Genomic DNA, 16,720 nt, shown 5'->3' with positions numbered 1-16,720 from the left:
TGCTTAAAGCTGCCCCCCAAAAATTAAAGAAAAAGTAATCTGTGTGAGAAAAGAAGCACCAAGGTCCACTGCTTCTCCATACATGCTTTAAAGTAAAGCACAATTTACATTTATGAACATCACCTGTACTCTAAAGTTGTACCTGGCTTTCAAAATCAAGTCTCATTTCATTGTTTGCTAACAGTAAATATCTGAAGGTTAACTGTTAGTTTACCCGTTCTTAACAATTACTATCATACAGTGTTACTGGAGCACAAAGAAGCAGAATGTTTATTTCATTTCATTTGTGTTATTAAAGAGCTCAGCAACTACGTAAACGTAAGTGCTAATCATTAAAATGGAAACAAAATGATAATCACTATTTTTATTTTAGACCAATTTGTAAAGTTAAAGCAATCAGAACAGAGTGCAATTTCGATTTTTGCTTGAAGTAAAGCTACACTAAGGCTGAAAAAAAGTGTAACAGTTTATCTCAATATACAGATGCAGCCAGATGTGGCCTGATGTTACTTTGCAAAGTTTGTATTATCAGAACATAATTTTAAAAAACAAAAAAAAACATGACTTTGACTTTGGTCCGTTTTGCCACAAGAACATGTGCAGCACATTCAGCAACAAAGGAAGTTGAAGTGCTTTGCTCTGCTTGCAGCTCAAAGACTTTTAATCATACTAATTCTGATTATATTCACAAGCACACTGTGCCGTTCAGAAATGATTGCCGTGTCAGGCAATGATGATTCAGTTCTCCCGTGTATTACACGTTTTTATGTAGATCTTGTGTGTTTTTCAATAAAGGAAAAAAGAAAGCCCCAAAAAGTCTCTTTGGATTGATGTACATTGTGTTTATCTGTGACCTGGGGGAAAAAAACCTTATTAGTATTCATAAGCATGATTTTATATGCAAATAGGAGTTAAGGTAAGGCAATTGCTGTATTTGGTTATGAGTGAATAATAAATGAATATGAAACAAAGCAACAAAAAATGTCACTGGGTTATAACTCTGTGTTAACGTGTGATTTGATTAAGGCATTTACTCAGATATGTAGTCAGTTTATGCAGCATTGTCATTAAAGTCAGAATAAGACTGTATTTACACGATTCTTAAAGTTTCCTCTTTTTTTGGCTCTAGAATAATGCACTGACGCAGCGTATAATGCCCGTAAAAACCACTAAGTAAATACAGGAACGTGGAAAAATGTCACATCACTATAAACATGTAGTTCACTGAATCACGTTTACTGCTTAACATAAAAGAAGGCATGCAACATGCAGTAATAAATGACTGATGTGTTTTAAATCAACATACTTCTGGATTATACTTAAAAGGAGATCACATATACTGTATTTTGCAAACAAATCATCAGTCCCTACAAAAAAGGTCAAGCTTGTGTCTGATCAAAGAAACGACTTGGATTACATGGATGAAATTCCACCTTCAGATGTGGTGAGAAAGGAGTTTAGTTTAAATTCTTGCACTGCTGAATAGATCAATGCCAGACAATTATCCTTCAGTTTGTTTAAATAATTCTATTTAACTGCATTAAAATTCCTCCAGTCAACATGTTCCACTGCTCTATAAACAAACTGTTATCTTTGTCATATTTGCTTTCTTTCCTCTTGTGCATCTCACGCAGTAGTTTGACATCTTCAGTAATGAGAACTGGAAATGAAGCATGAATGCTATGAGAGAGATTTCCAAGGCAGCTACTGTCAAAGGCGTTTTGTTCCAAACTCGTATTGAGGTATCCCTGCTAAAATAATTTAATGTTTACATTTTTCTTTCATGACAAAGCTGGTAATAGTTCATGGGGCTCTGACAGAAGCATAATACTGCCACCATGAAATTAATCTGCTCATTTCTGGTTACAGCCTGATTTAAAGGGACTTGTGCTCATCGCCACCTCCATATTTTTAACTTTGGACTAGCTTAGCACTCAGCACTCGGTCCTTGGTGCAGTCCTTCAGGTCAGCTACTGTCTGAACACAAACCATTCAACTCTAGCTTTAAGCCAGATTTTTCCTGATTGGTGGCCATTTGCAAAGAGAAGAGTTTAACAGTTGGTGATTGAGGCTTCAGCGCTCACAGCCAGCGCCGTGTGCCTGAGAGCCATATTAGGGATATCTCAACCTTTCTATACACTTATGTAAGATTTTTGCAGCGATAACTAGATCTACACACATTCTGAGCTCATTATTTAAACTGGCAATTATTTAACAAAATAAAACCACAATATTGTTGTAGTTATTAAAAACATATTTTTATGTTATGGCCTCGTATCAACTTTTTCTCTAAAAATATTTTCGATTTTCAATTTTTTGAAAGAAACCTCATCTTCCTGAAGTTATAATCATACATATCCTCTTTTAGTTGTTCAGTTATGACACTGGGCATTATGCAAGAACATTTGTGGTGTTCTTCTAAATCAGTCTCTAGTCGTATTTCCTTCTAAGATTAAGTTGAAAACACCTCTTGCGTGGTTCCAAAATGGGCTGTCTGTCATGCTCATTGTGCGGATGGCTTTTATTTTCCATGGAAAAACCCCAAAATGTTGTTAGGCGTATAAAATATTACTATTATATTTGTCAGCAGCCTGTCATCACAGGCTGTTCAACAGTAAGTGACCGTGGACGCCTTGAGTCAGCTTTTGGTGTGAGCTTTCTCAGTAAACTGAACTTATAAACTACTTAGTCATAATATGCCGGTGCATGCAACCAGGAAACATGGTAAATTTGCAAGTGATGCCACAGTGAATTAGTGAAGTTAATTTTTGTTAAATATTTTTTTAAATGGTTACTAATTCATATTAAGGAAACTAGACAATCTGCCTGTCTACCTGAGACACCCTGTCATGTTCCACTTTAGAAAGAAAATATGAAACTGCACAAATTATTCTTGCATGAGGCCTCTGAGAGTCAGATCAGACTTTTTTTTTGTTTTGTTTTCTGTTTTTAAACTCGTGGTGGAAGCCTTATTTCACTGTACCCCTTACAAGGGTAAAATGTGATGCAGAAGAACAACTATGCATTGTGAAGTTCGTGCTCTGTGTTGGTTTTGCCGATCGCGTCGGGATTGGAGAGGGGGTCCAAGTCGGCAAACAGGTTGAACCACGCTGAGAGATCTTTGGACGTCCCTTCTGCCTCTGTAAAAAGATTTGACGAGGTAAATATCACCAAGAAAAGTCAGCGTGATGGTTTGCCGTTGGCTTTCTAGTTTATCCATTTCATTCTTATTTTCTAATGTCTTGACTTGTATCGCCCAGGCCTACCTCTCTCTGCTGGCTTTGGAGTGCTCTGATTGGCTTCAGATGAGTGCTCAGTTGCTTGAGTGGCAGAATGTGGGGCCCAATCTGAAGAGGAAGTGTAGATTCGGGTTACTCACTAGGAAACGGTTACTGTGCAAGCACGATCGAACACGAGTCATTACACTCCATCGCACACAGCTGATGACTCGTCCCACAGAAAATCAAAACATTTACTGCACTGCAAACATTTTGTGAATACAAAACAGAAATCGTCTTGTTTCACACATATTTATTTGGTTTCCATTCTTTTTCGTGTCTTGAAAATGCAACACGTAGCAGCACTTCATGGCTCTGGAGGGAACAGTGAAGTGTGCTGTACATTTCTTACTTAACCAAATGGAGAATTTGTTTTTAATTGTGTATTGTTGTTCCACCTTCAGCAGAAATTTTGAATAAGTTGAAGTACTTCGTAGATTTTACAGTTGCACCCTGACCTTGCCTTTTAAGTCCTACTGCCTGGATCTGAAATTGCTCGGCTCTTGGGAATATGTGGATTTTTTTTTCTCCTTCCTTTGAAGATGAGCCGTTTTAGTTTTGATTTGCCAGTTTGGACTCCATCTGGAGTTCTGTGACTTCTTTTGGATCAGTCTGCTCTGCTTTCTGTTGGCTTGTCTGCCTCTTGAAGGGCTGACCTCTTTCACCACTATCTGATTGCTTCAATCCAACATGCTCTAGAATATAATAGCCCTTTACTGTCATTGTGTACAATGACAATAAAGGGCTATTCTATTCTAGAAGACAAGAGAGACGTACTGAATTTTAACCTACGGCAGAGTCCAGCAATAACAAGGATGGTGGTAAAAGTACAACTTAAAACCTTTATCATAGGCAACATTCATCAAACTTTGTGTTTTCTTTAAATACAGTTTGGCTGCTGATCCTGTGCAATTTTTAATCTAAGCAGTGACCTTTAACCAAAATCCCCTCAAAATGCTTTGTTTAGTACAAGGTTGTCAAGGTCATGCCATAAGCATACAGATAACCCACAGCAACTTGTTTTAAAAGCCTGAGAATGAGTGCTAGTTGCAGCATTTAATAATAAGAACAAATAACCATGTTTAGAAGCAAAATAAAGGATTTTTCCCCCACATTTCTACCAGTTTCACAGCCTGATCATGCACTCTGAATATGACTGCAAAAGAGCTCTGATGTAAATGTAGTTTAAAAAAATTGAAGATTTGGCTCAAAAATACAAATGCATCAGTATTTATAGTGATAAATGAAAAAAAAGAACAAAGACTGTCGTGTGTGTGTGTTAACTAGCTTGCATTTGCAGTGGAGACAGACAGCTTTCAATGGGCTTGTGCTTTGGAAGTCACTCTGCAGATGCACAAAATTTACTGAAGCTCTAATGTGATATGTATGCCATATTAAGTGTGTGTGTGATAAGCCTCGTGCCAACATTTGAGAGGAGAAAAAGAAAAGAGGCACGCTCTGTTTCCCTGTAAACTGTAAGAAGCAGTTTTGCATTTCAAGTCAGCCCCTGCAGCACTTCTGTTTGCACAGATTGACTACCGCTCATTTGCTTTATAACGGTTTTATATTTCTACCAACGCTGGATCTAATTATTGTTGGTGTTTACAGTTTCATGTTCCCTTAATTTGGGGTTCAATCTGTCGTATCAGTTAAAAGTAGAAAATGCATGTTTAACGGCTTTTCATAGGAAGAGACTGAGGCCTCAGTATATTTCCAAAAGTCACTCACAAGTTTGTCTCTCCTGATATCATTTGTTTCTCCTTGACCTCGCCCATCTTGCATATCTTTATAGCACTTTTCTTTCTCAATGATTGTTTTGGGATTGTGGGAATATTCCCACAGTAATGTGCTGTGACTCATGAGTTAAATCTCAGTCATGCTACAGTAAATCACTCATTAAATCATTTTGTCTGACCTATTGCATTTTAATGATTAACACTGAATTGCCGGATTCTTATATGTGCCTCGGAAATGCAGTCAAACTATAAGCAGTTTTATAGCAGTGTGCAGCTCGCAGCCTTTAAAGCTGGAAATACACAAAACCAAGTTAACAATACCAGATGAGGCAGCAGCAGCCAGAATCCAAGCCAAGAGATGGAAAGTAGTTGGCAATTACCTATGGGTAAGCAAATCTAATTGCTGTATTTTAACAGCCTCCTACTATTACTTTGACAGATGTGGGTTTGATAAATCATTTTAAAGCCACTCTTTTGCCTGTGTGGAAACCATTGGGGAGGAAAAAGCAGCTCATTTTAACTCTGCCTTTTGGTGATTTTGCTAATGCACTGATTCATAGAAAAACAATGTGTTTTATTAGTTTTTAGGAATATGTATCTCTCCTTAATGTGTAATTAATGTAAATTAGGGCTAATTGATGGTTAGTGGTGGCTAATTTTTCCAGGTTCTGCATGGTGGTCAGAGAATCAGTCTAATGGTGCAAAATCCAAATGGTCCATTCTTTTGATTACTAAAGAGCTTCCTTGGACCAACTTACCAATTTTCTGGTTCACTCTTGTATAATAACACAGTTGCCACACACACACACACACACACACACACACACACACACACACACACACACACACACACACACACACACACACACACACACACACCTGAGATGGAAGACTGCAGATTATTCAAACTCTGGTCCAAAAGCTGTGATGGTAGAAAGAAGGAGTTTTCCTTGTCCTGGGCCTCTGTTGGTCTGGTGGATGCAGCACTTGTTCCTTCCTCAGTCTCTCCAAACACTTCTGTCCACTCCTGAGAAAAATCCCCCTCATCCACAGACAAACCTCCCAGGATCTCATTCAGTAAGGCCATGCTGTCTGTCTCCTCTCCCTCCGACTCTGGGAAGCAACAAAAAGTGTTAATTTAAAGATGTTTGGACGATTTTATCTTTTTTTTTTCCCCGCACAGTGTTTAAATTTTCACATTAATTTTAATTATAATTATCTAGATTCAAGACAGCTTTCCTTTCCTTAGTTTGCTTTGCCATTCACTATGGACTCAAATCACTGAGGGAACCATTTACACTTATTTCCACCTCCACATTTGAATTCATTGACTCTACTGATGTGGCTTTGCATGATTCACAGTTCAAAATAATCCTTGCTCATCTTGCACTACATCTTTATGCTGGGCCTTCAGGTCACCCTCTGCTTCTAACAAGCGCCCTTCCACTTCCCTTAAAGCCACCTTTCTTCTGATTGGCTGCCCCTCATAAACAAAAGGGTTTTAACAGTGAGTGGGTGGGGCTTCTGGGCTCACAGTGAGCTGTGTGCTGGAGGCGTCCAAAAGCAAAACATTCAAAAGCTTTATTTAAGCCTCCATCAGTATAACAGCTTCTTTTTATATATGAAAGAAAATAAGGAAACTCATAATTCATTAGAGCTCCGGTGGAATAGTGAGCTAGTCTGTGCTCCATCCCTGCTGTAACCCTGAACTGTAGAAAAATTGGTGCCAGGATTGAAAGTAGGTCCCATTTGTTCTTAGTTTTATTTTCCATATAATCAGATTATTTAACAATGAAGTCAGTTATTATTTTCAACCTAAAATGCCATTTAAAAACACAATTAAATCTTCAAGTTTTACACCTTTTACCTTCTCTCGCCTTGTCGCTGGTGTTTTCATTTACAAGAGAGATGAGTCTGTAAAGAAACAGAAATTAAGCTTATAGCATTTTGTTCATATGTGACACACACAGTGTGTCCTCATCCCAGTGGGCCTTCAATATATCAGTTTTTCTCAGGTGCTACCTGTCCTTTTGTCATTGGCACCAATCAGGAGACAGTGGCTGTATCCCAATTCAGGGTCTGCAGCCTTAAAGGCCGCATTTTAAGGCCGATTACGTCACCGCGACACGACGAAGGCTGTCCCAATTCGAAGGCTGCTCGAAATGCGGCCCTCAAATGCGTCCTTCATTTCCCTGAATTTTAAGGACGTGGCGGTGTAGACTTCGTGGCCCAACATATCCCAGAATGCATAGCGCGAAGGTGGGTGTGGATAATTTTGCCGAAAAAAAACGGCGGATGAGGGGCGCCGAAGAGTAAACTTTAAGTAAGTACTGAATATTATGTCACTTATGAGCAAATGTTTAATAACGAAGAACATTAAAACATTACTGTTGGCCACATGTCGGCAAAGTTATGTGACATTAGTGACGTTTGTACTAACTTGGTTTTAAAGCCTTTACTTTAAAATATACGCCGTTCAATAGCTGAGCTTAATCTTACAGAGAATGATCAAAGCTCATGTAGAAACAAATGAACAAAAGATTTTCTCCTTCATTTCTGTCAAACAAAGCTGTATGAAACGTTTCTAGCTGTTAGTATCATGGTTGCTAGGCAACCTGGGCAGCGCAACGGAGGCTAGACCGTCCCATTTCACAAGCCTCGCACTTCCGGCCTTAGCGGTCTTTAAGTACGCGGCCCTTGAGGATCGTTGAGGCTGCGTACTTTAAGGCTGCAGACCCTGAATTGGGATACAGCCATTGACTCTGTTTTTAGAGACCTAAAAGTATGTGTTAGGATGTTGAATCCGTGGCGCTGTCAGCTAGGAAATCATGGCATGGTAGTTTGTTTTGTTTTTTGCTGGTTGGGTGTAGGACCTAAAAACTGCTTGGTTAGGTTAGGGAATAATTGTGGTTTAGGTTAAAGTACACCCATTCACAACCATAATCCTGATGGGCTTGGAGTCACACCCATTTCACAGTAATGCCATAACCTGTTGCATCACACACCGCCGCTTAAGGAAACAGTCTGCGTAAACGAGACATACCAGTGGCTTTAAGAAAACAGCCTTAGTCGATGCCTCGGGGATGAGTCAGGCTGACCTACAGCTGGCTTGCAGAAATTCTTTGTCTCTGTTCAGACTGAACATTGCCCATACATGTACTCGACATTTTCACTGTTTGCGTACGTGTTTTGGTTTTCTTGCATAACAATAGATATTTCTTGAAGCTCACTGGTCATCTGTGGTTTCTTCTTTCTTTGCTGCTTCTGTTTCTGCCTTGGCTTTATTTTTCCCCTTCTTTTTAGCCAGTTTGTCCACAGGGTCTTGTAAAGTCTGGAACAATAATTGGAACAAAATCATCGCTTATTGTCATTACATGTCTCCAGTGTCAGCATTTAGTACTGTTATTACTGAGACTCTCTCAGACCTTAATTGTAGAGAACTCATAATGCTGACAGCCCTTGAAGCTCTCATGGATGGCTGCCATGGTGTGGGATGTTTTCTCCCAGAAGTGCAAAAGTGTTGTCTAAGACACACACACACAAGAAACAAGTTACACGCTCAGCTGCTCAAGGTAAAAGTAGTAATTCACCCCAGCGGGTGATAGTTTAGATCTGCTGACTAAGCCACATGTGGCAGAGCCATTGAAAACACCATATTTAAGCTCGGTGGAGTGTACGCAGACAGCTGGGACTTGTGAGGCGTACCTGATATGTGGTTAAGACGTGAGAGAGGAGGTTGCAGCGGCTCGCTCCCAGCAGGTCCACTTTCTGGCAGACGTCATTCTTCAGTTTGTCAAAGCTCGTTTTGGTTGTGCGCACCTGAGCCTGAACCTGAGAGAGAATATATGTGAAATGCTCCCCACCTAGTATTATATGACACACAGGGAAAATGCAAACACTCGAGTTCTTGTTCACATAACTGCAAAAAGTGCTGCGTTCTTGCAGGGGGACCACCATCTATGGGTATGTTCTGCCCTCTGGTGTCAGGTTTTATAACATGTTTTCTTGCTTTTTGGTCTGTTGTTTTGTTAAGGCTGAATTGATTAGTAAAATGGCATTTGTAGACCATGTTGAAATAACTACGTTTTAGGGTTTTAAACTGTTGTCCCACTAAAACAGAATATAAATAGGAACCAGACGAAGCACTGTAAGCTGATGATGGACGTTTTCCAGTGTTTCTGACATTTATTTTCTAAGACTAAACATTTAATCAAAAAAATTGACAGATTAATTAATGATTGCTGCAGGCCCTGCGGCAAAGGAGGAAATTGAATTTGTGGAAGTCATAATATTTTTGCCAATTTCCCACAGACTGCGTTGGCAGGGCTCTGATATTACTGTTTTTATGTTGCTCTAGGCGGGAGCAACACTTCATCACATCAACAGTGGGGCTGCAGTCTGAGAAGTACCCATTAAATTAACAAAAGAACAATTAATTGGATTATATGCAGTTGTGACTTACTGGTTTATATAGACATTATGAATTGTCACAGGAGGTGCAGCTTAAACCCTGAAGTGTCACTTTGAGCTATCACGTATGCCTGAGCCCTGAGATGGGCAAAACTAAAGAGAATGCAGGCATTATTTGTGCTAGTATGTAAGCTTTTCTTTCTGCTATGAAAACAATTGTTAATCTCTTCATTGCTGTGCTCTGAAAAAAACAAAACAAACCTTTCTGAATTTCTCCATCTGTTTATGTGTATCTGGGTCGAGCTCCTGAGATACGTCCTTCATCCAAAGCAGCGCTCCACGGTACTCAGTCCTTGACTGCTCCATTCGATTCACTGTCAGCCACGTGTCTGAGATGGCACGATAACGAAACGTTTCCACCTCCTGGTACAAACGGCACAGCGGGTTCCTCAGAGCCAATCTGCAGGGTGTCGTATTAAACTCCGTATTAAGGTGCTGCATGTGGCTCGGATCATCATGTGGAAAATTTGTCATGTCTTGTCTACGCTGCAGATTAGTCCGCTGATTTATTCAGCTGCACTAAAAAGTATCTCAGCTCCAGGACGTAAAGCTTTAAATGATCTTGGAAACGCAAATGGTGAACTCAAGAATCAAAAGATGAGCAGTGGGGGAAAAAATAGAAATACTGGCAAAACCAAAATCGTCAACATGACGTTCACATCTTACAAAATCTAAACAATATAATTTACTAAGTCATATTAATAATAATTATCACCACTACTGTCAGACTGACACACAGATTCAGACACGTAAATGAAATCCCTGTTTTCAGTAGCGTGAGAGGACCTATGCTGTGTAATAACCCTGTTATCTGCTCTGTTAGGGCAGCTATTTTATTGCTCCTGATGAACGTTCCTGATACGACTCTCCATCCTTTTTGTGGATTTGGGGTGATACAGTTGGCTGACCTTTACTTGAAGCTATTTTCTAGTGCAGCATGTGATTTATTTTAAGGATGTGGCAGACTGTACATTGATCCGTGTCCCCTACCTCTGCTGTGATGAGAAGCAGAGAGCTTTTCCTGTGGCTTGCATGATCTTTCCAGCTCTGGTTTTATCCTGAGAGCCCTGGGAGCGCAGGAAACGACCCAGCTCGTTCTCTTCTTGGGAAAGGACTGAACGGTAAGAGAGAGAAATCACTCTGGATAGATATTAATATCTTAAGAATGTGTTTGTTTTGGTTGACATTCTAGAAGTCTTAAACTCAATCAGTAGATTCGTTGTGCTCAAAGTGATTTAATAATTATATTTGAACTTACGGCAGATCCTCCTCTGATACTGCTCAATGACCTTCAGCAGCTCCATGCATGTTCTCTGAATCGAGTGGAAGACCTGCATGACAAAACGATATCAGCATAAACACCTAGTCAAATGAAACGTTGTAATTGATGATTGATGATTAATGCCGATGATAAATCCCTAATGATTTTAAATGAACCATCTACACAGGCCGAAGTCTGTTTTCAGCAGACAACACTTCTGTTTCACTGGCTCATTGTGTTACCTAATGCAAGTTTATCATGTTAAAAGGCTAATTGATCATTTAAAAAACTCTTTTCCAATTATGTTAGCACAGCTGAAAGCTGTTCAGATGATTAAAGATGCAATTAATTTAGCTAGTTGAGTTTCCAAAGAGTCAGCTTTTCTGAGTTCATTTATTGTGTCAAAACAAGGAAAATAATAATAGAAAAGGGAAAAGTGTCTTTTCAAACTCTTTATTCTTCTCAGAAATTAATATTATTCTATTAATGAAATTGCCAAATAACTTCCAACAGTACAAACTTTTCCCTTCATAGAACAGCACAAAACTACTCCAACAATAGAAAGAAAAGGTGGACGCTCCAATGCCCAACTGAGCAAGTGGACAAGTCCAGAGTCTCTTGTCTGACAAACGGATGCTTCTCGGGATCTTAACCGGCAGCTTCACTAAATAATACCTGCAAAACTCAGTTTCTTCCAACAGTGAAAGGTTTACTTCTGTATTTGTTGGCATAGTTGCATAGGAGAAAGTCATATCCAAGTCTGGCTGAGATGAAACCTACATGGACAACACAGATCGTGGATGGAAGAAGATTGGAGGTATTTGGGCCACAAAGAGTATTTGTAAGGTGTGGGACAAATGGAAAGATACTGGAGCTTTATGACACCTTGTGGTGGTGGTAATCTTGGAGGTCTGGGTAAAAGGACCCTGGAATAAGAAAGGTCAGTGCTGTGGCCTGTGGATATTGTTCAATTGGAGCCAATTTCTTTTTACATCAGGAGACCTAAACCACAAATTCAAACTGTGCAAGAACTATTTAGAGAGAGCACTCAGACAGCTACGTTCTGACTATAATGGAGTGGCCAGCACTCCCCAGTCTCAATCCTAGACTCATTGTGGTTACAGCGCGACTGTATTGTATGCAAATGCCCATCAAATCAAAATTTCTGGTACTCAAAATTAGAAGCAGTTTTTTTGTTGTTGTTGTTGTTGTTTTTTGTATTTTAAGTCTTTACTGTGGAACTGGATTGTGATCCCATTTGCTTTCATGATATTTGAGATGTTTAGATCTTGATTGGGGTTGAAAGGAGCAGACAGATTAAAAAGACAAAAACATCTTTGAGATGTGGAGAAAATGAGCTGGCGGAGTGCTTGATGCCAAGCATGGTGGAAAACTCTTATGGAGACACTTCATGGTGGGAAACTCTGAGAGTTCTACAAAATAAAAAGAACCTTGAACAAAAAAGACTACTTAATTTTGCAGCACCATTTCCCCCAGTTTCTTCCAACAACAGGCCAATAATCGTGACTCCATACCAAGCAAAACTGGAGAAGAAGCAGTCGGCTAGTAACCTGTCAATAATCAAGTGGCCAAGCATTGATGGCCAATGTACCATCAAACCAAACTAGTTGGAGGAAGCATAGAGTGAAATTTCTTAAAATTACCTCAACAACCAGCCAAATGTGAAAGGCTGTAAATGGGTGAGTTTTTGCTGAAAACAGAATTTAAAAGACAAAATTGTTTTTTCAGATTAGAAATCTTATTTCAAACCCTTACTGCCCTAAATATTCATTTTTTTTCCAATTCATGAGTTTGATAGGTTTGCATTTAAAAAAACAAAATAAAAAAAACCAAAACAAATTCTGACCTCCAGCCTTTCAGCAGTGGTGTAAATAAACTATTCAAAAACTGAAGCTCAAATTTGTTATGGACATTCTGCACCTCACAACCCGGCACATTATTTCTTACATATTTTGTAATAAAAATAATTCAAAAGACAAAAAAAGGGGTTCAGTGAGTTGAATTAGTGGAGGTCTAGCAGACAGCTGTTGGCTACAGCTGCCTGTGTCCGTACATCTGTCAGTCCTCCTAACTTTAACTGTTACTGGTATCCAGATGAATATATATAAAAATAAATTTACCCAAAGAACAGCTGATGTTTAGTTGGGTATGGTAATATAAAATAGAAACATAAACTAATCTAACTTTTTTGAGGGTCATTAGTCTGTTTGCACCCACAGGAGTCACCAAATATGCAAGTTTAATGCGCTTCTCCACTGACTTCACTTTATAGACCTGGAAGCTCCGCCCATCTTTTATATACAGTCTAAAATTGAGATGTTTATCAGGGGCATGGCCTAGATTAATGCTGGATGTTTATCAAGTATTGATTTCATGAATTAAGTTCTCCTCGCTTCAGTAATGGATGCCAGACGAGGGGGAGGGGGATCGAGCAACCTAATAAAACTTTTAAGCCTCGAGCAATTTCTGGCATAGTGTAAATCAAAAAGCCATTTTAGTCTGTGCAGCCTGCCTGAGGGAGGGTACCTTCAGCTTTCTTGATGTTCCTGTGGTGTGACAGAGGAGTACAGGAGCCAAACATGGCTGTCACTGAGCATGCTCTTAAACTATAAGGCCAAACCGTTTAATACTCGTGCTCACCTCCAGCTTGGCATCCAGATCTGCGTCTGAGGCGACCACATGCTCGTCCTCCTTCTTCCCGGTGACCTTGATGAGAGTCTGCTTGGTTTTCCAGTATTTCTGCTGGAACTTGTTTACCACAGATGAGTCTTGGCTTTGGATGAAGCGATCAAGATAGTCTCGGGAGTAACCACTGCAATGACACAAAGAATGGCGCAGTGCTGTGACTGCTCCCTCTCTTGGAAAGAACTTCATAAAATCTTTGGAGAACTTATTGATTTATGTGAAATTATGTGCACAAAGATATACTCACAAGTTTCCTCCCTCCATTTTCTTAGTTACCTGAGGGGTAAATAAAGTACTTGAATCAGTATTGATGTGGCCGTTGGTTCGAACTTTTTTACCATTGACTCCATATAATGCCTTAGTCACCTTATATTCTGTCTTATATGATAACACCTTGTATTTCTAATGCATTAGAGAATACATCTGCGCTTAACAAAATCTGCATTTTCTTCACAGCTTTGATGATAAAGCCAAACTTTTACATGTCTGCAGTGATAGTATAAGGTAAGGGTGTTGCCTTATACCAGTATTGACAATAACTAATATTTAAAAAAAATATATATATATACAGTTTGATTAAAACATAAAATCATATTCGAATAATGCATCGGTGTTAGAGTGAGGAAGGGACTTTCTCCATCGCCTTTCAATCCTATTCTGAGTGAGTGTAATAAAAAGTTGATGGTTAATATGAGTGATAACATTATTTTTTTTAATTTGTTACCATGACGACTGTGGAGTGAAAATGTTATTTTGTCCCAGGAATGTTGTTAACTGTTATTGTTGGGCACTTTTTTTTTAGGAGGACCTGACATTTACAAAAATGTACCAAACTATTATGAGAAAGTGACCGTGGATCACTTCAGGGTTTTTCAGATACTGGAGCATAGAGCCAGTGAGGTGGGCAATAAAAGAAAGTAGAGTGGAATTCTGAATTTATAATTTATTCACTTATTATTTATTTATTCATAATTGCATTATCCATCTCAAACAACTTAGCAATAGGCAATTTAGTAGCTCATATGTCCTCTTTATTGTTTTTATTCTTTAACGTTCGTTGTACAAGAAAGTGACAATAAAAATCTATCATTGAAAGACAACCAACCGAACAACATGCCAGTTCTGTGCTGACATTTATTTCACCGAAATTTAACTTGGCTATTTTTAACTCTGAATTTGTACAAAATGACAGCCAAAAAAGAAAACCCTCCAAAAACTACCTCTTTTCACCTTAAAGCATAATCTTTAACTTTTACATGCAGTAAGTTCTTTTTCACTTATATGCAGTGTTTCACAAATTAATTAATTTAGCTCATATTCAGCTATTAAAGTTTTACTTCTGATAATTTCCCCAATCCTAACTCTTATTTTAAGCTTCTTTGGAAAATGACTGCAGGTCGTTGACTACTTAATAAACAATATTTATTATAGACCTGTGCTCTGTTCAGAGTGCACACCACATTTACACTTTACATCAGCTGTGAAAGGCTCCAACCACCAACCCTACACCCTAACTTGGAAAAAAAGGGGGGTGGATGAAGTTGTTATACTGAAGTTATTTATTTTGAAATTAACCGACGTTGTACAAATGACATATGAAAGATACGATTATAAATTGCATTTCTCTGAAGCTTCAGTAAAAGTTGACGGAATCCTAAAAAATGGATTCAGACCCTGGACCCTGGAGAGACTCGACCTTGTTAGTGGATCATCATGACTTCTATGCTGGATAATAAGACGTGCCCGAGGACTTGGCTTATTTATATTTCTACCAGCTTTGTTTAATCATCGCCGGGAGTGGGATTTAGTTATCTGTGCCCGTTTTAAACATGGCAGAAGAGCACCACCTGTTTCCAGTGAACGCCTCGCCTGCTGTGCATCATCACCGTGAAGAAATTAATAAATAATCACCATATCCTGCAAAGAGCGCGCGCGCCTCACGACTCGTTTAAAACAAATGGATGATGCGTTGCTGTCGTTTGCCTTCCCCGGTAGTAACAGTGTTTATAGAAAGACCCTGCAAATAATCTATACCTCTAAACAGGTAAACGCATGCTCATTTACGTCCTGATGTAAACTGAGCCGTTTATTCAGCAGATCCGCACTGGCAGAAAGAAAGCGCACTGTGCGGAAACCCAGCAGCTCCCCTTGCCTTATCCTTTAAATATAACCGATACATATCACAATAAAACCGAGAGCATAGCAAAATGAAACAGTTTGTTCCACACATACCTTTCCGCGTCGGTGACATGTAGAAGAGCCGCTTTATTTCCTCCCCATCGCCACACACACAGCAGCTCTGCCTGGCTGACAGGCCCTGATGTACTGTATACAGCTACTGTATGTACACACAGCTGCTTCTTCGCCACAGCTCATTGTCCGCGTGCACGAAACACCGCTGACGTCATCCAGACTTCGCCCCCTCCTCCTCCCCTCTCCCGCGCTGCATTCAGCCACTGCCCTACGTTAGTGTGCAAAGTGGGCAGATGTCTGTAGACTAGAAAATAATGACGGAGAGCAGCTGACGGAGGACACGCACACACACAGTGGACGTTTCATATTACCCCCTCTAATGTGTTCTACATTTAGAGCAGTGGGCAAAATGGTTAGTAATGTATTAGCACAAAGGAATAACTCTATTCTTAGAAAAATTAAAGTAGAAAATTACTTAAATGTTGCAAAAAGAAGGGCAAATAACAATCTGGACACAGGAAGACTGGAAACACTGTAATTGAACATATGGGAACACACTGTTGCGCATTTTATTGTGTAGTCAGGTTGTACTTCACATGAATAAAATTCTTCCTAGTTTACAAACCCCACAAATATCTACATAGAAATTGTGGTTCGATCTGCTGCCTCACAGCAGGACAGTTCAAAGGCAGGTGGGGTTTGCATGTTTCTCCATATGCTTGCACAGAGTTCTGGTGGATTCACTCAGTACTCGGACACTTTTGCACTCAAACACCTCACCCCATCACGCAGGACTAAAAAAACTTAAGATGTGCAAATAATGAACAGAGCAAAACTGGAAAATAAACAGAGATATTACAGGAGTGCTCTATGACACCTCTGGTGAGGGTAATGAACAGGGTCAATGGTGGTCATCCACTGTCTTCCTAACAGTGAAGATATTTGCTACCTACACCCAAAGCACCCAGACAGCTATATCAAATCCTGATCTTAGAGCTGTTCAGACATGGTAGTGATGTATTCAGACTAATTCATGCACACTTTATTGTGTGCATGAATTAAATGGAAAAAGCTAA

General features: G+C 39.4%; 1 protein-coding gene across 1 annotated transcript; it reads right to left on the bottom strand.

Moving 5' to 3' along the window:
* Positions 1 to 42: 42 nt before the first annotated feature.
* On the bottom strand, positions 43 to 15,938 carry ica1 (islet cell autoantigen 1). The gene is made up of 13 exons (XM_087848451.1): positions 15,684 to 15,938; positions 13,699 to 13,727; positions 13,407 to 13,578; positions 10,743 to 10,815; positions 10,475 to 10,598; positions 9,686 to 9,884; positions 8,720 to 8,845; positions 8,440 to 8,538; positions 8,245 to 8,345; positions 6,882 to 6,928; positions 5,894 to 6,127; positions 3,267 to 3,347; positions 43 to 3,140 (listed from the first exon to the last, which is right to left on the bottom strand). The coding sequence occupies exons 2-13, from the start codon at positions 13,713 to 13,715 to the stop codon at positions 3,019 to 3,021; spliced, it is 1,395 nt and encodes a 464-aa protein (XP_087704577.1). The 5' UTR covers positions 13,716 to 13,727; positions 15,684 to 15,938; the 3' UTR covers positions 43 to 3,018.
* Between the last annotated feature and the right edge of the window lie 782 nt (positions 15,939 to 16,720).

This window comes from Neolamprologus brichardi, chromosome 11 (genome assembly GCF_056152115.1).
Source record: "Neolamprologus brichardi isolate AB-2024 chromosome 11, ASM5615211v1, whole genome shotgun sequence".
Classification (NCBI taxonomy): domain Eukaryota; kingdom Metazoa; phylum Chordata; class Actinopteri; order Cichliformes; family Cichlidae; genus Neolamprologus; species Neolamprologus brichardi.
This window is presented reverse-complemented; position numbering and strand designations above follow the sequence as displayed.